This window comes from Lissotriton helveticus, chromosome 5_1, assembly GCF_964261635.1.
Source record: "Lissotriton helveticus chromosome 5_1, aLisHel1.1, whole genome shotgun sequence".
Lineage (NCBI taxonomy): Eukaryota > Metazoa > Chordata > Amphibia > Caudata > Salamandridae > Lissotriton > Lissotriton helveticus.
In genome coordinates, this window is record NC_136065.1 from 1,289,061,013 (window position 1) to 1,289,086,941 (window position 25,929).

The 25,929-nt window shown below is 46.3% G+C and overlaps 1 protein-coding gene across 1 annotated transcript in view; it reads left to right on the forward strand.

Annotated features, from left to right (window-relative positions):
• Window positions 1-25,929, forward strand: part of PPFIA4 (PPFI scaffold protein A4) — a 1,997,086-nt gene that overhangs the window by 1,165,856 nt on the left and 805,301 nt on the right. The window contains exons 21-23 of the mRNA XM_078644121.1: window positions 1,991-2,026; window positions 2,355-2,488; window positions 25,179-25,342. Coding sequence (XP_078500247.1) covers window positions 1,991-2,026; window positions 2,355-2,488; window positions 25,179-25,342 — 334 coding nt within the window. The remainder of the gene's footprint in view (window positions 1-1,990; window positions 2,027-2,354; window positions 2,489-25,178; window positions 25,343-25,929) is intronic.

Genomic DNA, 25,929 nt, shown 5'->3' on the forward strand with positions numbered 1-25,929 from the left:
ACAAATAGCACACACAAGCCTGTAATTTACCACATTGTTCGCTATGGAAAGCTAATGTGACATGCCACTAAAGTCTAAACATTGAAATAACTTTATACTTGCCCAATAAGAGCTTTTGAAATATCTTCCTAGTCAACTATGAGACCAGAGGTATTAAGTGTCTATTATTCGGCAACGGAAGATGCCTCCCACCTAGAGGTATAGGTTTCACCATAAGGAATGCGGGTTTTCAATGGAATGTCTTTCTCTCCTTGACAGTGACTCTGTTGCTTCAGTCATCAACCATAGCATGTTACCCCTGCACCTTAAGTTTGCAATTTGCGTACTATTTGTTAAATGTTTTTAGATAAAATGGCTGGATTAGACCAGGTATACTTATAGAAAGTATTAGGTTTCAGACTTATTTATTTTTATTTATTTTATTTAAAGAGTTTTATATAGCGCTGGCTAGACCCGGAGGTATCAGAGCGCTTTACATGAGGTTCAACAGAATTACAAGATTACATCCGTTTCAATATACAACAGTTGCTAGAAAAACAGTTACAAGATCATAGAGAACGAGATAAGTGGAGTATAGAGGGGAAGGGGGTAAGGGGAGATACAGCAGAAAGACGAAGGAAGGTCTGCCCAAAGTCCGGCTGGGTAGGTGAAGGTCGAGGGAGAGTCCCAAAACCCATCTCCTCTACAGCTATCAGGTAGCTCCACTGGGCTTTGGCCAAATAGCTAGGTCTCAAGGGAAACATAAAACGAGCATGGAGAAGGAGGAGGAGAGACATAGAGGGAGGATGGGGGAAGAGATGACAGGAGAGATGAAAGGAAGTCTGGCTGAAGACCGTCTGGGTAGGTGACGTCCAAGGATGGAATCCCCGACCTTTCTCCCCTATACCTAAACCAGGTAGCTCCATCTGGCATCAGGCAAAATAGCTAGATCTCACATGCCAAGGGAAAATTCACGGGTAAGCAGGGTGGGGACTAGGGCCAGGACAAGGTGAGGGCAGAGGTCAGTAGCAGGTAAGTGGAGAGGAGTAGAGCGGGGAGGAAAGAAAGAATTGCAGATGTTCGCATAAGGGTAGGCGCAGTCCTGGACGGGAAGAGTAAGTCAAAGTTCAGTGGGGGGGAGAAGTCATAATTTTCGGCCATGATGGGGTCGCTCTGGTCACCTCAGTGTTTTACTCTTAGCAATTTGTCGTCGCGGGGGGAGGCAGGTGCTGTAGAGTGTGCTGTGGCACAGTTTGCGGGCCGTGCAGACTTAGTTTGATATTGAATAAAAGTGAAGGTGGGAGCTGTTCACCTGATACAAAATATATGTAATTGGGCTACATTTTCAGCTAGTGGAATCTTTACCGGCAGCCCCTTCATTTGCGTGAACCAGACACAGGTCTGACAATGCCCACCTAGTTAGCTAGCATGTCATATTCGTCATTTCTCCTTGGCTGCATTAGGTATGATGCTTTGCATATGCTTAAGAATACAAACTTGTTTCTCTACTATTGTCCAGGAGATCCCCAATCAATGGACCTACTACTAGCAAAAGTCTATCTGTTTTTGAGCATCACTTCAGTAATACGACTAGAACACCGTTGAACTGATGTGACTCGGCCTCAGGGTAGAGGGCCCAACTTTTTAAATGCCCTTTATCTTTAAAAGCAAGTGTAGAATTTGAACAATATATACTTACTCTTATTAGAATTTATTACAAGTTGTGTGGTTTTCACTTGTATGCCAGATGCAAAGACAATTCATGCAACATCCTGGCAACAAGATGTACCACACCAACGAAACTGAACCAGGCTACCCGCATTATTCTTTCTAAAATTTGAACTAGTCAGGGCCACTCAAGTGCCAGATAAAATATGATATTGAACAGCAATAAACACCTCTATCTAGACTAATACGTTATAACATAGACTGTAACAAATTTCAGTTTCTGTTATTTTATCAACAGAATTTTTTTTATTTTTAGTAATTATTTTTCAATTTTTCCATTTAGCCCAGTGATTTAAGGAAGCATCGACGGAAAGTACTGGTAAGTTCACATCTTTTCTTTAGATTTACACTACATCTCCCTGCCTTTAATACTCTCCAGTCATCTGGCCAGATGTCTTCCTCTTCTGTATGCATGCTTTTAAATGTAGATTAAAATGCCTACTACTCTGCTGTACACTGTAATTCAACATTCTGTCTCGCCTTTCATTCGTAATGTTAGACTAGACATTAGAAGATTGGATGAAAGTACATAAAGATGCTATGCTTCAGACCTGTTGGGGAGTTTGGATTACATGACTGTGACACATTGCTTTGAAGATTACTTAGCTGCCATCCCCTTGTTTTCTCATTATATCCTCTTTATTCAGTCACCAGTGTCGCGGGATGAAAGCCGTGAAGATAAGGCCACCATACACTGTGAGACATCCCCTCCTCCGTCCCCTAGAACTCTGAGGCTGGAGAAATTTGGAATCCAGTCTGTCATCCAGGAAGATGGCAGAAGGTACATGTGGCTCATAAAGGGCCAGTTAATTATCACTGGGGTTCCCCAGTATGTGTTTTTAGAAAATATTTTTTTGCTAAGAGGACTCTTAATGCATACATATCTTTTCAATATACATTCCTGTAGAGGTATTTTTATGGTTTTGTTGTGTTGAGAAGGTAATACTCTGTTGTTATATTAGTCTCTCATAGAGAGCATTTAACATGAACAACCCAATGAAAATCCGGATATTGACTGCCAGGACTTAACAGTAATGGAAAAGTTGTTTCCTAATGTTGTTATGTCACTCGGGGAAGCGCTTGCTTCCCTTCCCTAGCCTGTCCCACGCAGGATGGCGGCGGAGGAATAGCAGCTGGCAGGCTTACCCACCTTCATCTGCCTCGCTCGGGGTTCCATAGTCATCAGGGAGATGTGAGAAGGTGGGCGTGCTTTGAATGTGCCAAGTATCACACTCTCCTGCCAGTGTGGGTCTCTGTGGACTTACGCTGCAATGGGAAACAAACTGCTGTTGTCAGCGCCTCTGTGCTGGCTACTGTCAGTGCGTGTTAGAGCAAAGAGCTTGGCTTATGCAGAAAAGGGGAGGGAAGGTGCAGATCGTGGTGGGTGACAGGAGGACATGTATATTTTTTATATTTGGGTGGGAGGAGGTTAAAAAGAGAGTGGTGTAGGAGACTGGACACAAGTAATGTTGTTTTCAATACAGAGGGAGGTTAAGGTGGGAGGCAAGGTATTATTTTTTCTTCTTTCGTTGGGGAAGAGAAGACCATGCTGTGTGTGGCACCGGCATTACTCCTCTGCCGCTGTGTAACAGTTGAAGGTAGAGCAGGACATTAGATGGGCACATGCATAACGTAAAATTGCAGATGGGTCAAAAGAGGGTACAAGGGATGTTTTCACAGAGGAGCTGAAAGTAACATCATAGAAAACTTGGGCTTCAATGTCGTCTACTTGATGTCATACAGAATGCACTGGTGAAGAACATCCCTCGTATTCACACCCATCTCCGATATTATAAATGCTTGTCATCTGATGTGCATGGGTTTAGGAACAAATTCTAAGCAGTAGATAAGGCGATAAGATTTTGAGAAAATATGAATATGATATAGACATCTAGCCGCAGATTCCTTAACTTTTGAATTCTCCCCAGGCGCCAGTCTGGATCCGGAAATGTTTCAGCAGTACCTCTGCACGCCGGGGAACGGTGTTGTACAGCTCTGCGATGACGTTGACTCTGGTCAGGACGTCACTGGAGCCATTTAAGTCGCCTCTGGCACATGTACATCAGTTTCTTCTTTTTTGCACTGTAATGCGGATCCAGAAAAGCTGTTCCTCGGGTCATTTTGTTTTTACCTACGTCAACACTCGGGTCATTTTGTTTTTACCTACGTCAACACCTGATGTCAGTGGAACAGTGGGCCTTTGTCTAATGTCGACAGGTTTCAAACCTTAAGGTTCTTGTAGCCAACAAACGTCGGTGTTGGAAAGACATACAATTTGTATGTGGTGTTTAGGTGAGCACCATGATGCCTAGGATTGTGGTTCCTGCCAGAAACTGAAGTCATTGAAGGAGCAGCATTTGAAGGTGATGGCGGCGCATCTATTGCGATCCTCGGTGGCTTCCCAGCCTTGGTCTTCATCATCCCGGGAAGAGCATTTGCGGGGTCGATCTAGGAGCCAAAGCCAGTTTTAAGGACGTCATTCTGCAGGGAATTCAAAAGGTAAGGGATGGTTGAAGTCGCAGCATTCTAAAACTTCATTGCGTGGAGACTCCGTCTCCCATTGCTCCTCCCATTCAACGGCTGAGAAAGCTGTGTGTGACTTTGCACTGCGTCTCCCAGTCTTTCTGGGAGCCGGGGTGTTGATGGCTCAGATGAGGGAATATTATGATTCCTTATAAGTGGGGTGCCATTAGAGGATTTGTCCTTGGTGACAGTTGGGCCATCGGGGTTGATGGATCGCTGTTGGTTGACGTCAGCGGATGTCGCTTTGGCGCAGGCTCACAGTCCTTCACGCTCTTTTATTATGACGCCGGTCTTTGACCAACTGCTCCGACATTGATGGCGCCGGTCGAAGGCGTCTCTCCCCCCGTAGTCAACATCGCGATGGCGCTGCATCTGCATTGGATGCGGAGTCTGCTATGCCACCTGAGGGGATTTTTACAGTTTGTGGTCCCTTTTCAGGAGGAGGCTTTGGGAGGTTCATCTGTGTCGACTGGGACAGGAATTCTTCTGCAAATTTCTGACACCAATGTGTTTCAGGTGGAGGAGAGCTGGCTTACAGCTCTTGGTGAGGCTAGTGGGCTGAATTCTTCGGCAGCCTTGGGGTTGCTTTCTCCCCTTAGTCTTGCCACGGAGGCAAGTTCCTGCTTTGCAGACATGTTGGAAAGTGGCTGCATTTTTAGACTTGTCGCTTCCCACGGTGCAGAGGCCTACAGAACATTTGTTCAAGTTCCTTTGCCAGGAACAGATGGGAGAAGAGCTTGTTCTTCCGTATAGTGATGCCCTATTTGATATTTTGTTACATGCTTGGGCCAAGCCTGAGTAAGGGGTCTCAGTGGACCGTGATGTTGCACATAGACATTTGCCTGCACCTGGGGACCCAGTTTGTTTATATGGAAATCCTTCCACTAGGGGCCTGGTGACTTAGACGGCAACATCTTCTCAAGATGTAGATTTTACTCCTAAGACTCCGGTGGGTAAGGACGCTCGTGGTTGTAATGCTTGTGGTAAGCATATATTTGCTTCAGCCAGTTCAGCATTGAGAGCCACCAACACATCTTCTGTGATGGGGTGCTTTTCTTATGCTTTGTGAGATTCTTCACAGAACATGCTCCCATCTCTTCCGGAAAACCTCCTCTGCCTGGATTTTTTGGTATCATGCAGATGAGGCGTTAAGACGCTTCCAAGGAATACAGAGAACTACAGAGTCGTAGTCTTACATTTTCTGTTGATGTATGCTTTGCTTGTCCCTAGTCTTAGGATATATGTTTTTGTTGGTCAAGTAGTAGCCTTATTAGGATGTTGTATATGTCGAGTTTTGGTTTCAGTACCACCACCTGTACTCCGGTGAGGAGTGGTGGTTATAACCTCAGTGCCATTTCTTTATTATTTGGGTATTGATTTAAATGTCTGAGGAAGGTTCCCTTTCTTTCCTGATCTCAAAGGATGAGCTTTCAGCTCAAGAGGCTAATATTAAGTGAGGTGACTTCCTGTATGGAAGCGGATCTGTTGCATGCTTCTTAGAAGAAATTGAATATGCAGATGTTATGACTTTCTTCTTCAGTGCTCTTTTTTAGACATATGGTTATGCCAGTTGTAGGCTGGTGTATAGTGTCTCTTTGGTTCTACTCTTGAAGTAATCGGGTGCTTCAGCAAGTTGAAGCATTGCTCTAGCTCAGAGTATATACTTGCATTATTTGAATGCGATTTGCTTGCAAGTTCTTCCTTTAGGGCAAAGGAACAGTGCCTAGTGAAGGCATAAATATTACCTCAACAGCTGGCAATTTCTATTCCTACCCCATTTTGTGGTGCTGTAAATTGGCAGCCAAAGGTTTATGACCAACTTGTCCCAAGACCAATGTAAACATGATGGCTTCTTGTGCTTGCCTTCAGACAAAATGTCCTCGGGTGTTGGGCCATTTTGGTCTCCAACAAGGCCAACAATCATCTATAAAAGTCTTTGGAGACACTGTTATAATAGGAAGATTTTTGTCTTTATGGTAGGCTTTTCTTCTTCCTATGATATTCTTGATATACGTGGTTCTGTCTGATCGGCATTATCTGTCTTCTGGAGAAGATGTATTTATTATTTTCTGCATTCCATAATTCGTGAGGAATCTTGACTGTTGTTTCTTGTGATGTCAGTTATTTCTAACAGACTGCTTTTTAGGTCGAGCTGGCGTTGGAGCGCGAAGCGCTCCCGCCAGCGAGACTATAGTCACCTTCCTCCCTGTCAAGGGAGTAACAGCTGTGAACGAGCCCGATACAGACCTGGGCACGAGCCGACCCAGGTCTGTGAACGAGCTTCAAGGTTGAGCAGCTTGTGCACGTTTGTTGGACGTCAGGCGCTGCAAGCCCGCCAGACCAATTATCCCAGCATGAAACTCTACTTCCTGAGGCGCCACAAGACCAATTATCCCAGCAGGAGTCTCCACTTCCTCAGGCGCTGCAACAATTATCACAGCATGAGACCCACTTATCACAGCATGTCAACAGGCGCCCCAGGCTGCTGGAGCACTCAACTATAATTAATGTGCAGTTGAGTGCTCCAGCAGCGTGGGGCGGCTCTCTGCATGCTGTGATAATTATCACTTTGGGGCCTCATGCTGTGATATTTACGGCGGCATGCTCTATTTGCAGCACTGAACATTTTCAAAGAAGGCGAAGCAGTGACATTCATTGGAGACACTCACCCTCACGCCCTCACCCCCTCACCCCTCACACACCTCCTCACCCTCACACACCTCCTCACCCTCACACCCTCACCTTCACACCCCCTCACACACACCCTCACATACCCTTACCAGCACAGCAAAACACAACACAGCACAGCAAAACACAACACAGCACAGCACAGCAAAACACAACACAACACAGCACAGCACAGCAAAACACAACACAGCACAGCACAGCAAAACACAACACAGCACAGCAAAACACAGCACAGCACAACAAAACACAACACAGCACAACAGAGCAAAACACAGCACAGCAAAACACAACACAGCACAGCACAGCAAAACACAGCACAGCACAACGCAGCACAGCACAGCAAAACACAGCACAACACAGCACAGCAAAACACAACACAGCACAGCACAGCAAAACACAGCACAGCACAGGACAGCACAGCAAAGCACAGCACAGCAAAACACAGCACAACACAACACAGCACAGCAAAACACAACACAGCACAGCACAGCAAAACACAGCACAGGACAGCACAGCAAAGCACAGCACAGCAAAACACAGCACAGCAAAACACAGCACAGCAAAACACAGCACAACACAACACAGCACAACACAGCACAGCACAGCACAACACAGCACAGCACAGCAAAACACAGCACAGCAAAACACAGCACAACACAGCACAACACAGCACAGCACAACACAGCACAGCAAAACACAACACAGCACAACACAACACAGCACAGCACAACACAGCCCAGCACAACACAACACAGCACAGCACAACACAGCACAGCACAACACAACACAGCACAACACAGCACAGCAAAGCACAGCACAGCAAAACACAACACAACACAGCACAGCACAGCAAAACACAACACAGCACAGCAAAGCACAGCATAGCAAAACACAGCACAGCACAGCAAAACACAGCACAACACAGCACAGCAAAACACAACACAACCCTCATGCCCTCACCCCCTCACCCCTCACACACCTCATCACCCTCACACACCTCCTCACCCTCACACCCTCACCTTCACACCCCCTCACACACACCCTCACATACCCTTACCAGCACAGCAAAACACAACACAACACAGCACAGCAAAACACAACACATCACAGTACAGCAAAACACAACACAGCACAGCACAGCAAAACACAACACAGCACAGCAAAACACAGCACAGCACAGCCAAACACAGCAAAACACAGCACAACACAGCACAACACAGCACAGCAAAGCACAGCACAGCAAAACACAACACAACACAGCACAGCACAGCAATACACAACACAGCACAGCAAAGCACAGCACAGCAAAGCACAGCACAGCAAAACACAGCACAGCACAACACAGCACAGCAAAACACAACACAACACAACCCTCACGCCCTCACCCCCTCACCCCTCACACACCTCATCACCCTCACACACCTCCTCACCCTCACACCCTCACCTTCACACCCCCTCACACACACCCTCACATACCCTTACCAGCACAGCAAAACACAACACAGCACAGCAAAACACAACACAGCACAGTACAGCAAAACACAACACAGCACAGCACAGCAAAACACAACACAACACAGCACAGCAAAACACAGCACAGGACAGCACAGCAAAGCACAGCACAGCAAAACATAGCACAACACAGCACAGCAAAACACAACACAACACAGCACAGCACATCAAAACACAGCACAGGACAGCACAGCAAAGCACAGCACAGCAAAACACAGCACAGCAAAACACAGCACAGCAAAACACAGCACAACACAGCACAACACAGCACAGCACAACACAACACAGCACAGCACAACACAACACAGCACAGCAAAGCACAGCACAACACAGCAAAACACAGCAAAACACAGCACAACACAGCACAGCAAAGCACAGCACGGCAAAACACAACACAACACAGCACAGCACAGCAAAACACAACACAGCACAGCAAAGCACAGCACAGCAAAACACAGCACAGCACAGCAAAACACAGCACAGCACAGCAAAACACAACACAACACAACACAACCCTCACACCCTCACACCCTCACCCCTCATACACCTCATCACCCTCACACACCTCCTCACCCTCACACCCTCACCTTCACACCCCCTCACACACACCCTCACATACCCTTACCAGCACAGCAAAACACAACACAACACAGCACAGCAAAACACAACACAGCACAGTACAGCAAAACACAACACAGCACAGCACAGCAAAACACAACACAACACAGCAAAACACAACACAGCAGAGCAAAGCACAGCACAGCAAAACACAGCACAGCAAAACACAACACAGCACAACACAGCACAGCACAGCAAAACACAACACAGCACAGCAAAACACAGCACAGCACAACACAACACAACACAGCACAGCAAAACACAACACAGCACAGCAAAACACAACACAACACAGCACAGCACAGCAAAGCACAGCACAGCAAAACACAGCACAACACAGCACAGCAAAACACAGCACAGCACAACACAGCACAGCACAACACAGCACAACACAACACAGCACAGCACAGCACAACACAACACAGCACAGCAAAACACAGCACAGCACAGCACAACACAGCAAAACACAGCACAGCACAGCAAAACACAGCAAGCACAGCAAAACACAGCACAGCAAAACACAGCACAGCAAAGCACAGCACAGCAAAACACAGCACAGCATAGCAAAACACAGCACAGCAAAACACAGCACAGCACAGCACAGCAAAACACAGCACAGCAAAACACAGCACAGCACAGCAAAACACCGCACAGCACAGCAAAACACAGCACAGCAAATACAGCAAAACACAGCACAGCACAGCAAAGCACAGCACAGCAAAACACAGCAAAACACAGCACAGCAAAGCACAGCACAGCAAAACACAGCACAGCAAAGCACAGCACAGCAAAACACAGCACAGCAAAACACAGCACAGCAAAACACAGCACAGCACAGCACAGCAAAACACAGCACAGCACAGCAAAACACAGCAAGCACCGCAAAACACAGCACAGCAAAACACAGCACAGCAAAACACAGCACAGCAAAACACAGCACAGCAAAACACAGCACAGCACAGCACAACCAAGCACAGCACAACCAAGCACAGCACAACCAAGCACAGCACAACCAAGCACAGCACAACCAAGCACAGCACAACCAAGCACAGCACAACCAAGCACAGCACAACCAAGCACAGCACAACCAAGCACAGCACAACCATGCACAGCATAACCAAGCACAGCATAACCAAGCATAGCGTAACCAAGCATAGCGTAATAAAGCACAACAAAAAATAGCATAACAAAAAATAGCATAACAAAAATAGCATAACACAACAAAACATAGCATAGCAAAACAAAGCATAGCATAGCAAAACACAACACAACATAGCATAGCATAACAAAGCATAGCATAACAAACACAACAAAACATAGCATAGCATAACAAAACATAGCATAACAAAACACAACATAGCATAGCATAACAAAACACAACATAGCATAGCATAACAAACACAACATAGCATAGCATAACAAAACACAACATAGCATAGGATAACAAAACAAAGCATAGGATAGCAAAACAAAACATAGCCTAACAAAACATGGCATAACAAAACATGGCATAACAAAACATAGCATAGCAAATATATATTAGCATAGCAAAACATAGCATATCAAACACAACAAAACATAGCATAGCAAAACAAAGCATAGCATAGCAAAAGATAGCATAGCATAACAAAGCATAACAAAGCATAGCATAGCAAAACATAGCATAGCATAGCATAACATAACAAAACATAGCATAACATAGCATAGCATAACAAAACACAACATAGCATAACAAAACACAACATAGCATAGCATAACAAAACACAACATAGCATAGGATAGCAAAACTAAACAGAGCATAGCATAACAAAACAAAGCATAGGATAGCAAAACAAAACATAGCCTAACAAAACATGGCATAACACAACATGGCATAACAAAACATAGCATAGCAAAACATATAATAGCATAGCAAACACAACAAAACATAGCATAGCAAAACAAAGCATAGCATAGCAAAACAGAGCATAGCATAACAAAGCATAACAAAGCATAGCATAACAAAACATAGCATAACAAAACATAGCATAACAAAACATAGCATAGCAAAACAAAGTATAGCATAGCAAAACACAACACAACACAACATAGCATAGCATAACAAAGAATAGCATAACAAACACAACAAAGCATTGCATAGCATAACAAAACAAAGCATAGGATAGCAAAAAAACATAGCATAGCATAACAAAGCATAGAATAGCAAAACAAAACATTGCATAGCATAACAAAACATAACATAACAAAACATAGCATAGCATAACAAAACAAAACATATCATAGCCTAGCAAAACATAGCATACCAAACACAACAAAACATAGCATAACAAAACATAGAAAAACAAAGCATAACACACACAAGCACACACACACAACCACACACACACAACCACGCACACATAACCACAACCACACACACAACCACAACCACACACAACCACACACACAACTATCTATCTATCTATCGCCCTCACTCTATCTGTCTATCGATCTATCGCCCTCACTCTATCTGTCTATCTATCGCCCTCACTCTATCTATCGGCCTCAGTCTATCTATCTAATCGCCCTCACTCTATCTGTCTATCTATCGGCCTCACTCTATCTAATCGCCCTCACTCTATCTATCTATCGCCTTCACTCTATCTTATCGCCCTCACTCTATCTATCTATCGCCCTCACTCTATCTATCTATCTATCGCCCTAACTCTATCTATCTATCGCCCTCACTCTATCTATCTAATCGCCCTCACTCTATCTATCTATCAATCTATCTATCGCCCTCACTCTATCTATCTATCGCCCTTACGCTATCTATCTATCGCCCTCACTCTATCTATCGCCCTCACTCTATCTATCTTTCTATCGATCTATCGCCCTCATTCTATCTACTTATTTAGATACTGATCGCCATCACTCTATCTGTCTAGCTATCTATCGCCCTCACTCCTATCTATCTATCTACCTATCTATCTCGCTCACTCAATCTCTCTATCGCCCTCCCTCTATCTATCTATCCCACTCACTCTATCTATCTATCCCACTCACTCTATCTATCGCATCACCACAGCATCACTAAGGGGCACAACAACATCACTATGCGCTACCACAACAACATCACTATGCGCTACCACAGGATCATTGAATGCCACAGCATCACTAGTCGCCACCACAACATCTCTCAGCCCCACCACAGCATCAATCTGTGCAACCATTTACCAACAACTGGGTCAAATATGATCTCTCAATGTTTCAAGCTTTATTACAAATGTCGCAAAAGGAGGTTAGTATTTCACTTCTGTTCTTGGATTTTCGTCACAATAAAATACACTGAACATATTCTTCAGAAAAGTTATTTACAAAAGTTTAAGCTATTGCCATTATAAATTACAATAACTTTTATTTAAGTATTAATTATTAAAAAAATTCAAAGCCATTGTTATTTGTAATATCAATACATCTAAGTCACGTGAATACAACACATATTGCATTACAAATGCTATAGGTGTCACAAGTTATAACTATTGGCATTGTAAATGACAAAGCTATTATTTTTGCTATTTTCAAAACCAACACATATATAACAAATGTGTCATTTACAATACCAATAGCTCAAACTTTCCTAATGCGAGACCTTATGCATTGCAAATGCTTGTTCTTATGGCAAGTCACCTGCGGTGTTGTTTTGTTGGTGTACTAGCCTTTTTCACAGGGTTGTGTATTTTTCCCAAACCACTTTTTTGAGAGTGACTTTTTGTATACAGGGTATTCGAGATTTAATGTGCTGCTGTGTTTCACATAATCGTTGGACTTACGATCATATCTGTCTTGTATCTCAGGTGTGATCGTATGTGCTTGGAGACAAGTGCGCTAATAGGTGCGTTACCATTTTCAAAATTATTGTTAAGTTCTTTCTGGAACAGTTTTTCGGTTCTAGTTGGTTATTAGGTGTACAGAGTATACATTACTGTGTCATATGTTTTATACATATTTATTCTTAAAAAAAAAAAAGAAAAAGAAAGAGCTTTTAATCAAAGAAGCAGTTGATTCTCTTTTTCTTGCTTGCCTTGTTGTTTCAAGCTTATCTACTGCACGAAGTTGTGTTCAGTCTTGCAGGCTATAGCACTGAAAGCCACACGAGGGTAAGCTTTATACGTCCTTGCAGTCTGGCAATAGTTATTGGCCAGTTCAATTCTGTGAATTGCAGGGCCAGTCGGAGTATCTGTGTGTCCATATGTACATCTTTGTGGCAAGATTATATACAATTGGCATATTTGATGAATAGGAAGGCTCATTTTGTCCAAACTAAATTATTTATATCAAGGAGGTGTTGTTGTTCATCTCTCCTTTGGAGAAATGGGTTCTGAAAATCCTTCTTTGGTATTTAATCAGGAAATTCTTTTTCTGATTTTCTTTGTCATGTACAATGCAGATTATATGGCTTTTGTCAAGCATATGACCATTTTTGGTCATCAACTTTTCTTTCCCCTTTGGGGGGGAAAGGTGATAATGTCTTTCATCTGACAGATGGTTCTTTAGGTGTTTTGCCCCTTCCTTTTCCCTCAAGGGCCGATTCTCTTGGATCTGTAGGGTTGTTATTTATTTATATGTTCTGTGAAAGTGATCATGGTTTCCATTAAGAGTCAAGCTCTTGTGTTGCTATTCCTATGTCCATTTGGTCGGTTGTTAGTTTTGACCAGCTGATTCTCTTTGAGAACTTTTGTACGATTAGTTTGCAGACCCTCCTCCGGGGTGCGGAGGGGTATAGCTATGGTATTTAATTTAAAAGTTAAGGAATCTGCTGCTAGATTTCTCTATCAGATGTTAAAGTTACTTACCTTTGATCCCCAGACCTCCCGAGGCTTCGCCGGGAGCAACAACGCTGCCGAGGCGCGGCGCAACGATCTTTTTAAACAAGTGCTTGGACACTTTTTACTTACCCTGCTCCTGCTTCAGGGGCTGCGCTGAGGACACCGCGCACCCCCTATCTTCTTGGGACTTCCTGGTAGCCGCCTCCAGAGCGCCCCACGCTGAGCGTTCCCTCCCCCTCTGACGGGCAGGTCACGAGGGCGGGGACGGGCGTGTGCTTCATCTTGGGCTGCTCTCTGGTTGGCGGGGCAGCTCCTCTGTCCCTCCCCCCCTGGCAATTTCTTCCTGCCGGGCTAGTCCCGCCTAGCTCTGTTGAATCCCCAGACCTCCCGAGGCTTCGCCGGGAGCAACAACGCTGCCGAGGCGCGGCGCAACGATCTTTTTAAACAAGTGCTTGGACACTTTTTACTTACCCTGCTCCTGCTTCAGGGGCTGCGCTGAGGACACCGCGCACCCCCTATCTTCTTGGGACTTCCTGGTAGCCGCCTCCAGAGCGCCCCACGCTGAGCGTTCCCTCCCCCTCTGACGGGCAGGTCACGAGGGCGGGGACGGGCGTGTGCTTCATCTTGGGCTGCTCTCTGGTTGGCGGGGCAGCTCCTCTGTCCCTCCCCCCCTGGCAATTTCTTCCTGCCGGGCTAGTCCCGCCTAGCTCTGTTGAATCCCCAGACCTCCCGAGGCTTCGCCGGGAGCAACAACGCTGCCGAGGCGCGGCGCAACGATCTTTTTAAACAAGTGCTTGGACACTTTTTACTTACCCTGCTCCTGCTTCAGGGGCTGCGCTGAGGACACCGCGCACCCCCTATCTTCTTGGGACTTCCTGGTAGCCGCCTCCAGAGCGCCCCACGCTGAGCGTTCCCTCCCCCTCTGACGGGCAGGTCACGAGGGCGGGGACGGGCGTGTGCTTCATCTTGGGCTGCTCTCTGGTTGGCGGGGCAGCTCCTCTGTCCCTCCCCCCCTGGCAATTTCTTCCTGCCGGGCTAGTCCCTCCTAGCTCTGTTGAATCCCCAGACCTCCCGAGGCTTCGCCGGGAGCAACAACGCTGCCGAGGCGCGGCGCAACGATCTTTTTAAACAAGTGCTTGGACACTTTTTACTTACCCTGCTCCTGCTTCAGGGGCTGCGCTGAGGACACCGCGCACCCCCTATCTTCTTGGGACTTCCTGGTAGCCGCCTCCAGAGCGCCCCACGCTGAGCGTTCCCTCCCCCTCTGACGGGCAGGTCACGAGGGCGGGGACGGGCGTGTGCTTCATCTTGGGCTGCTCTCTGGTTGGCGGGGCAGCTCCTCTGTCCCTCCCCCCCTGGCAATTTCTTCCTGCCGGGCTAGTCCCGCCTAGCTCTGTTGAATCCCCAGACCTCCCGAGGCTTCGCCGGGAGCAACAACGCTGCCGAGGCGCGGCGCAACGATCTTTTTAAACAAGTGCTTGGACACTTTTTACTTACCCTGCTCCTGCTTCAGGGGCTGCGCTGAGGACACCGCGCACCCCCTATCTTCTTGGGACTTCCTGGTAGCCGCCTCCAGAGCGCCCCACGCTGAACGTTCCCTCCCCCTCTGACGGGCAGGTCACGAGGGCGGGGACGGGCGTGTGCTTCATCTTGGGCTGCTCTCTGGTTGGCGGGGCAGCTCCTCTGTCCCTCCCCCCCTGGCAATTTCTTCCTGCCGGGCTAGTCCCGCCTAGCTCTGTTGAATCCCCAGACCTCCCGAGGCTTCGCCGGGAGCAACAACGCTGCCGAGGCGCGGCGCAACGATCTTTTTAAACAAGTGCTTGGACACTTTTTACTTACCCTGCTCCTGCTTCAGGGGCTGCGCTGAGGACACCGCGCACCCCCTATCTTCTTGGGACTTCCTGGTAGCCGCCTCCAGAGCGCCCCACGCTGAGCGTTCCCTCCCCCTCTGACGGGCAGGTCACGAGGGCGGGGACGGGCGTGTGCTTCATCTTGGGCTGCTCTCTGGTTGGCGGGGCAGCTCCTCTGTCCCTCCACCCCCTGCCACGCCCTGCTACTTCTGGTCTCCTACTTATGGCACCATTATCCCGGCCGCGCAGCGGACGAGCGCAGCGGGCGCGACGAAGGCGCGCCGAAGTAGCGCCTAAGTTAAGCCCGTCTGCGCCCGTCCGCGACGGGCCGGGACCAGGGGCCACACCCCCTGCTTCCTTGTTGTCGTACACGCCTGCTCAACTTCTCTCCTATACCATTGACGTGCCTCTCCCCCACACCCTCACGCAGCATTTAGTTGCTTTGGATATCTATGTTCCCCGTTCAGACCGTGTTGTGTCTCCTCACCCAATTCTTCCCCTCCCTACGCCAGACACTGATCCCCTCCCCATTGGACCCTCACCCCCCCCTCACACTGCTTCCGCTTTTCTCCTCAACACTCGCTCGGCAGGCAAACACCAACTCGAACTGTTTAATCTTCTTACTACAGACTCCCCTGATTTTCTATTCCTAACGGAAACATGGTTTTCGGAGGCTTCTCTCCCCGACATTCTTGCCATCCTTCCCCACTCCTACTATGTCCTTCGGGCTGACCGCCCCACGGACAAGGTTGGGGGGGGTGTTGCCATGATTGTCCGATCCACTATTCAATTTCAGCTTCTCCCCCAAGCACCCATTGCTGGAGTGGACTTCCTGGTTGCTCGCTCTTCCAATCTGCTGGCACCTCTCACCGTCGTCCTTGTTTACCGCCCTCCCCTGAACATGCCCCTGTTCGTGGCTTCCCTGCAGGAACTTCTCGCCACGCTGGTGGTTAATAACTCCTCTGTCCTTTTGCTTGGGGACTTTAACTACTGGCCTGGCGATCCCAGGGAGGATTCAGCATCTAAGGACTTCACGGCCACTCTCCTCTGTCTCAACCTTAAGTCCCACGTCCAGGTTCCCACCCACAAATTTGGACACATCCTGGACCAAGTCTGGTCATCTCAGGACATAGTCTCTCCCCCCTGTGTCCTCCCATGTACCTGGTCTGACCATTCCCTCATCTCTTTCTCTATCACTACTGGCTCCCCTCACAAGCCCCTTCGCCCCAAGAATGTTTTCTCCCGTAGCTGGAATCGTGCTGACTTGGCTTCCCTTTCTCACTCCCTTGCTTCTTCTTCCCCTGATCTCACTGGTATTCCCCTTGACTCACAGGCTGCTGCAGTTGGTAATTGGCTCTCTTCTGCATGTGATTTAGTAGCCCCCCTCAAGCTAGTCAAATCCATCCGCCCTCATGAGGCTCACCGTTGGTTTAGCCCGGAGCTCAAGACTCTTAAACTGGAGCTTAGACGCTCAGAGCGCCTTTGGCGCCGCAGCTACTGCCCTGACCATAAGGCCAAATACAAAACCCTTCTTAAAGAGTACAAGCAGGCCATCCTGGCCACTAAGACCAAGTACTTTTCTGAACAAGTGGCGCTCTCGGCCAACAAAGCTAAAGAAATTTTTTCTTTGGTAAACAACTTGGCCACCTCTGATCGTGCTTGCCCTCCCTTCACTCCCTCCCAGGCCCTCTGCTCTTCTCTTAACAACTTCTTTATCGAGAAGATTGTAAAAATCAAATCTAACATCTTGGTCACTCCTTTTACTCCTCCTCACTCTGCTCCCCCTGCGCCTAAATCCTCCTTCTCCTCTTTTCCCCCCCTCCCTTTGGACTCTTTCCTAGCTTTGCTCACCAAAATCAAGTCTGGTTCCCCCACTGATTGTGCCCCTGCCCGTATTCTTAAAACCCTCTTCTCTTCCTGTCCTGATACCCCTCTCTCTTTCCTTAATGCCTCTCTTTCCACTGGTTTGGTCCCTTCTTCATTCAAATCTGCTATTGTTTCCCCCATTCTTAAAAAGCCTGGTCTCGACTCTTCTCTTCCCTCTAACTTCAGACCTATCTCTCTTCTTCCTTATCTGGCTAAAATTCTTGAGTCTTATGTTACTTCCTGTCTCTCTGTTTATGTTGAGCAGAGCCAGCTTCTGGCTTCTCACCAAGCTGGCTTCCGCTCGGGTCATTCGACCGAAACCGTGGTGTTGGCCGTCCTCGACGAGCTTAAGGCCAAGGCCGACGTCAACTCCCCTCAAGCTCTGATCCTCCTCGACCTGTCCGCTGCGTTTGACACGGTCGACCATAACATTCTTCTGGACCGTGTCAGCGCAGCGGGCATACGAGGTTCTGCCTTCTCCTGGATCACCTCTTTCCTGACAGGGCGTTCTCAAGCCGTTCACCTTCCTGGCTTCTCTGCTTCTCCCCTCCCGGTGCCCTGTGGGGTCCCCCAAGGTTCCTCTCTCTCTCCCCTTCTCTTTAACCTCTATATTCACCCTCTTATCTCTTCTCTTCTTGAGCTGGGGGTCTCTGTGTATAACTACGCTGACGACCTCCAGCTCGTCTTTGATCTTTCCTCTACTTCTCACTCTCTATCCTTTTTTCACTCCACCATGGTCTTTATCTCTGGGTGGATGAGCGCCAATCACCTCAAGCTCAACCCAGATAAGACTGAGCTTGTCCTGATTGGCGGCTCATCCAGTCCCTGGTCCCCTGCTTTCTGGCCTCCCATCCTTGGCCCCCCTCCCACCCCCGTTCCCTCTGTTAAAACTCTGGGCATCAAGGTCAGACAGGACCTGTCCATGCATGGCCAGGTCAGTGCCGTGGTGTCCTCCTGTTTTCTTTCCCTCCGAATGATCCGGAAAATCTCTCGTTTTTTTTCTCTTGACTCCCTTAAAATTATTATTTCCGCCCTTATCACTTCCCGCCTTGATTATGGCAATAGCTTGTTCGCTGGCATCCCTGCCTATGAAACCCGCCGCTTACAAGCTATCCAGAACCAGGCCGCCCGTCTCATCTTTCATTTGCCCAAAACCCATCACATCACTCCCGTCCTCAAATCCCTTCACTGGTTGCCCATTTTGCAGAGATCTCTGTTTAAACTAGGGTGCCTTGTTTACCGGGCCCTTGATCACTCTGCACCGGCTTTCATCAATTCTTTGATTTCCCGTCACACCCCTGCCCGCACTCTCCGTTCATCATCTTCTGCCCTCCTCAATGTTCCCCGCTTTCACAAATCTCGCACTGGTGGAACCCGTTTTTCTGTTCTTGCCCCCCGGTTCTGGAACTCCCTTCCTCTTTCTATGCGTTCGATCCCTATTTTTTCTCATTTCCGTAAAGCGCTGAAAACTTTTCTGTTTGCCCTGGCCTACCCCTGCTAAACCTCCTGGCCCTGTCTGTTCGGTTCTTCAGAGCTCCCAGCGCCAGGAAGCCGTTTGGCCATCGTGCGCTCTATAAATATTTTTCATTCATTCATTCATTCATTCATTCATTCATTCATAACGTAATATCTGGTAGAGACATAGTCTAGCCGCAGATTCATTAACTCCCTGCCCATCTTCCCCGCTCAGCAAACAAACTGTGAGGCAAGGGTTATAACCTTTTTCAGTACTGGTTTTATATACCGGTATCACTATCTCAACTTATATTGGGACTCAACAGACCACTTGGCCTGGCCACAGAGCTTTTGTTTAGATGTTACCATACCATTCATTTCCAAATGTTTGTGGTTGATAGGGTGGGGGGGTTGTTTTCTCTTTTACACTGTATTAGTCACCAGGGATCAGTGGTGATTTATTTGTTTTTTTTTCAAAGACTTTATTTGGTATCATCATACCTTGCATTGGCACTATAAATATGTCATGTAATGGTGTGAATCAACAAGCAGCTTGGTGTTGTTTTTGTAGGTTTTGTTTTGCTGTTGCCATGCCATTCATTACCATTGATGGATGGTCTATAGAGTGTATGGATTTCTTCTCTTACATGAGGGTTATTTACCAGGGGACATGGTTTTGTTGGTGTTTTCTTTAAAAATCCATGTCTGGTAATAACATACCATTTGATGTTTTTTCTTTATTAATGTTTCAAAGATTTTTTATGGCTCCACTGACGTCATGACTGGAGTCAACGTCATCGCAGACCCATATGACTCCATCCCCAAGTGCGCAGAGATACTACTGAAACATTTCCAGATCCAGACTGGCGCCTGTGGAGAATTCAAATGTTAATGAATCTGCAGCTAGACTGTGTCTCTGCCAGATATTACATTACCGAAGGTAAGTAACTTTTACTTATGGGTGTTTAAATGGGTGAGTGAAAAATCGTGCTGCTCTTGGCCTGCATTGTAGTTGCAGAGTTCTGTGCAATCAGTGGTAGCCTGCTTGCAGTAAAAAAAAAATATTGGTTGGATATTGCCGCCATAGCTCCTCTGCAGCAAGGTTAATCTTTTCCAGACTACAGGGTATTCGTAGAGGCAACCGTGCATTCGGGTGATTGATGTAGTCTGCCAGATAATGATTGCTGCATTACTAATAACACCAAATAATAACGCTTTCAGGGGTCGTGCCACTGTGCATTAGCAGAGCTGATCCTTTCCCCTGGGAAGCACCAGTTTCAGTCTCAATGCAGTAGCCTTGACTGCACGCATGCGAACAAGACCTTCTGTCCTTGCTCATCTCACATCCTTAATGGCTTTCATTGCTGTGGCTGCCTGGGGCGACTGAAGAATACAGAATGCAATGCTCTGGAATGTAATCACAAGTCCGCATGAGAGTGATATTAAAACCGCAGTCCATCCCACAACCATGTGTATAAGAAGAAGGCAGCTCCACCACAGCTGCTCCAGGTGTTTGCACCTCCAAGCAGCCTAGGAATGTGGCACATGCCAGCATTGCTCATTGTGTAGAATTCTAATTCATGGGGGGCTCCTTAGGGATTAAATAGCACCCCACTCTATTAAAGGTTCATAGGTTGCACTACATTTGGCAAGGCGTCAGAGATTGGAATGAAATGCGAAAGCAAATTAAGCAAACATGGGGCACTTGTTAACATGCAGCGAGGGTTTTTTTTTTTGGGAAAAACTCAGTACGACTAAGGCGCTCTGCCTGATATATACGTCTGGGTATGTAGAAAGCTAAGTAACAGTAAGGTGCGTGAAGAGCGAGTGGGGAAGCCCGTAACCACTCAACATGAAAAACACATGAATTTCATAATTCTAGAAAAAGCAGCATTGCTCTCGCACCCAAGGAAACATTTAAAGGTTCCGCAGAAGGCGAACCATAAGAATTGAAAGCACCACAACAGTATCATAAGAAGAACAGATGCAGATTCTTGAGTATGTGTTCCACGACGAGTTGTTTAATCAGTCCACAAAAAAGGCCACAATCAGCCGACACGTGTTTCGTCGTGTGAGTGTGGTACAACACGACTTTTCAGGGCTTGTGGCTAGCCTGTATGTTTCCAGGTCTAGAAGGGTGGATGTTTTTGGTTATGATACTGTTGTGGTGCTTTCAATTCTTATGGTTCGCCTTCTGCGGAACCTTTAAATGTTTCCTTGGGTGCGAGAGCAATGCTGCTTTTTATGGGGCACTTGTTGGCGTTGAAAGTTAGTTAACAGTAGGAAGAGCCAGCAGCAAATGGAGGAGATGCCAGGAAGCAGCCATTGCTTGTGTGTGTCAAGCATTAGTGAGTTTATAGGTAACTCTTGACAAAGACATGAAATGTAGTCCCCCTACAGTTCATGTACCCACATGCAGAGTTCTGTCTGTGGCTGCTAGTGGCTTGAAGGAGAATCCTGTACATTTGATAAACATCTCGGATTTCACGTTATGCCAGCAATGCCCCTGGGTGGCACGTGTCTAGCGGCACCTGGTGTACAATTACACAAAGCTTATGACGCCCTGTTTGATTCTAAGAGCATTCGTTGCTGTTTAATTGCCCCAGATATTACAAAAGCATCCTGTTGCTGATACCAGATGTTTGAGTAGTGGGAGTGTACACTGTCAAACGAGGTATCGAAAGGCACCTGCCGTTTGTTTTCATTGAACTATCAAGAGATTCCTGTAGTCTATGCTGCACACTAAGAACTCCAACTCCTAAACTCATCACCTTGAAATACTGAGTTTTTCAACTAACCATACTCCATCCCACATGGTCGTTGGTTGTTGCTGCGTACCATTTCCTGGTTACACCTACTCATGGTGGCTTCATGTGGGCTCCAGACTGCTGTATTGCATCCAAATCTAGTCTAGTGGATCATTAGCTGTACCTACAAAGCCTGGACCACCTGCATAGGTATACTTACTGGTGATTACCTGGGCTTCCAGAAGCTGCTGCTTCTGTCTGTTCTCCGCGTAGCGGTTCCTAACCACTTAGCAGTCCTCAGAGAGGTAAGCTCTTTGTCTCTTCTGGGCTGACTCCACATAGTACTCCCTGACTATTTCATCAATGCCTCCAGCCTTGAACCCTTGTTGCTCCTTGGTTCCTAATAACTTATCACTACCCCAGGAGTCTTCTACGCTTAGGAGTCGGACTTCTGCCGTTTTTCACTGGACTCCATATTGTACTCCCTTTCCATTTAATCTATGCATTCTGAGGTTGGGCCTTTGTTACTTCTGGATGCTTCCCTACAGTTTAGTGTCCAGTTACTTAAGAGTGCTTCCAGGGTTAGGCTCTCTCGCTCCTAGGTGGATTCCATATACCATTCCTGGACTTCCCAACCATACCTCAAACACTGAGCTTCTGGTGGACCCCATTAATACACATCAATCAGCGGTCTCTACTTTATGATACACACTAATCCTAAATGATGGTAAGTATAAGCATGTGAAACTGAGTCTTTTCTCTCACTCTCTCCAGCGCTTCATGATTAGGCGCAGCTGTGACCCTCTACCATGATTGGATCACGTCTCCAAGCCTCCTGTACAGGCAAAACTACAACCAATATGGTTTTCATCCATACATCTGAAAGGGAACCCAAAGGTTTGATGCAAATCGTATGACTTGGGATTGGTATGAAGCCCTATACAAGTACTACGATACAATACTATATAATATAATACAATAAGAGGAAGCAGGTATGTCACACTGTCTTAAATCACAGCCATATACAAAAATAAATTTCATTGTCAGCGGTACAGTGCCACAGCACAAACAATACGGTTTGCAACTTAACTTACCAGTCCAAAAACACTTTTCCACACACTGGGATTTAAAACTGTGCTTACTTGCACTGGTTGGTTGGTGCAAATATTAGTGCAAAATTGCACTTCCCTTGGGCAATGTTACATAGTTTGTTACATGCTGTTTATACATTCTGCAGTGAGAGAGATAGTTTAGTTGCCAATTGTAGAACCAGAAGAATCCGGTCCCATTTTTAAGGCTCCCCAGTTCAACATAAAACTTGTGATCTTAAGCAAATGACTATGGGGCATATGTATCAACCCCTTTTCCCGTTCGCAAATGAGCCGATTCTCGGAATCGGCTGGTTTAAGAATGGGAAAAGGCCTTTTGGAATGTATCATCCCAAAAGGGCATCGCAAATTAGAGAATCACAAAATTTGGGATTCTCTATTTTGCGATTGCATTTAAGGAATCACAAATTGCGATTCCTTAAATGCAATGTATGAAGCACAGAAAAAGTGTGCTTTGGCCTTAAGAAATCGCAAATTACCACCAACTTCAAGTTGGTGGTAATTTGCGATTTCTTTGAAAAATGCATTTTTTTGCATTTTTCAAACACTGTGTGCCACATGTGTACACATACATATTTCAGGGGTGCAACAGGGTGTCCTTTTGACACCCTGGCACTCTTGAAATTGCATTCTCAATTTGCGATTCTCTAATTGCGAATTGCAAATTGAGAATATCCTGCCATTCATTCCGATGGGCCTCCTAGCCCATAGGAATGAATAGGAAGGTATTCCTTAATTACGATTCGCAATTTGCTAATCATAATTAAGGAATGCCAAGGAATCGCAAAATATTTGCAAATTTTGTATTACATTCTGTTTTGCGATTCTTAAATAGTGATTCTCTTAAAATCGCTATTTGAGAATCGCAATAACAGTATTTGATACATATGCCCCTATATTCCTATATACATGAGGGGCATATTTATGAGTTCTGGCGCATCTCTGCAAATCAGCATGGATGCGCCAGAACTGATGCGTCACGCAATTCCCTCCTTGCGGCACCACAGATGCGCCGCATTTACAATGCGGCGCACCATGGTGCAAGGAAGGGCAGATGCGTGACGCATCTTGTGGTGTACGGGTGGCGCATTGCTGGAGTAGCGTCGCAAGTGCGACGCAACTCCTGCAATGTACAGAGGCCACCCATACATAACGTGGTGCGTCACTCCTTACGCCTGCTTCAAGCAGGCGTAAGGATTTGACGCAGCAGAGTCGTAAAACTGACTCAGTGAAATCTTGTAGATTTCACTGCGTCAGTTTTACGGGGCTTTCCTACGAGGGAACGCCCACCCTGAGACAGAACGCCCACATGAAACCTGACGCAGGTTTCATGTGGCGCAGGGCTTTACAACGTGACGCATCTGCCTAGATGTGTCATGTTGTAAATAGGTCGCAGGGATGCGCCTCGTTTCCGTGCCGTTGCGTCACGCAACGGCAGCGTAAACGTGGCGCAAGTCTGACATAAATCTGCCCCATGAATACTTAAATACAGACTAAATACCAGTTGTAAGTTGTACATATTGAAAAACAAATTGGACCCTTCCGTTTAACATTTGATGATATGGAATATGGAATACCTTACCCATGCATGTTAAATCCATGAGCAATCTACTCTTGTTTAGAAAAGATTTAAAGACATGGCTGTTTGGCAATTGATGAGCTCCCTGTCAATCTGTTATAGCAGAGATAGCGTCAAGACACCTCCAGGTATTTATGCGCTTTAGAAATAATGATAACATTTAACATGACCGAGGGGAAATATACTTTGGTTGCTAACCCACACTTCATAGTAAGTGGACCGATACTGGCTAGTCTAGACTTTGGAAGCCATTCATAGTAGTCAGTGTGCATCATAATAAAAATAGGTGAAGATGCAACTCTTTGTATTGTAGTGCCCATCCATAGCTTGGATTTTATTCACCATAACGTATTGATGACCTATAGCTCTACATTCGCTGCTGAGGTATGCATAGCCCTGAGGGACAGGGACGGACTGGCAATTTTCTCGTACCAGCCCCTGGTGAAGCACTGCCTGGCCCCAGGAGGCTGAAGATGCTTGCTTGCTACTTTTGTTACTGGGAGCTGATATTACAGCACTGCTGCAGAACCTGCTCCCACCGCTGCAAAACCGGCCCCCACTCTTTCAGCTTACCGGGGAAATGCCCAATGCCCAATTCGAGGGACGGCCAGTCCGGCCCTGGATAGGGATTGTACACTGTTTATATTCCTTAGTCGATTGGAATCCTCCCTTTGTAATTATTTATAAATAATTCACATTTTTCTCTCATTTTGTAGTTCAGCTGAAGATCAAGCCAGTTACCCAAGCAGCACCAACGGCAGCCTGGACTCCTTAAACAAGGGCCCAAAGAAAAAGGGCATCAAGTCATCCTTCGGCCGTTTGTTTGGAAAGAAAGAAAAAGGACGACTTATGCAAATGAGTAAAGATGGCATGGGCCAAGGTATATGTTTACTTCTAATGTAGTTACTAAACTTTATATATAGTTCGACTTAGCTTATTTTTAATGTGATAGTAATCACCGATTTTAATGCAGTTGTGTTGTTTGAGACTTACTACCAATGTAAATGCATAGCTATCTCTGCACAGGTTCTTAAAGAATTACTTATAATAAGCAAAAAAATCATGATCCGCACCAAGCATTAAAGAGGTACAAAAATAAGAAACCTCAGAAAGTGTAGAAAATTAAAAAATAATGTTGCGGAGTAATTTCTAGGTCTGGTGCAGCCAGAGCTTGTTTAATTGATCAACAAAAATACACAGAGATGAAGTTTCCCCTTAATCTACTGATCACTTTCGGTGAGACTCCTTCAGCTATTGAGCTCTTAGGGCCAGTCCATTCCGACCATTTCATAAATAAAGTGTGATTCCCATTTTGGATCAGACAAGAGTATTTCTTGCTCACAGTAATGTTCCTGGCTATTAGTAGAATTTGTTCAAGGCAAGGGAGTGCTTTCATTACTGTGCATGAGGTGCAGATACTACTCACATGAATAAAAAAAGTATTTTACCATCTTGGAAAGATAGCTT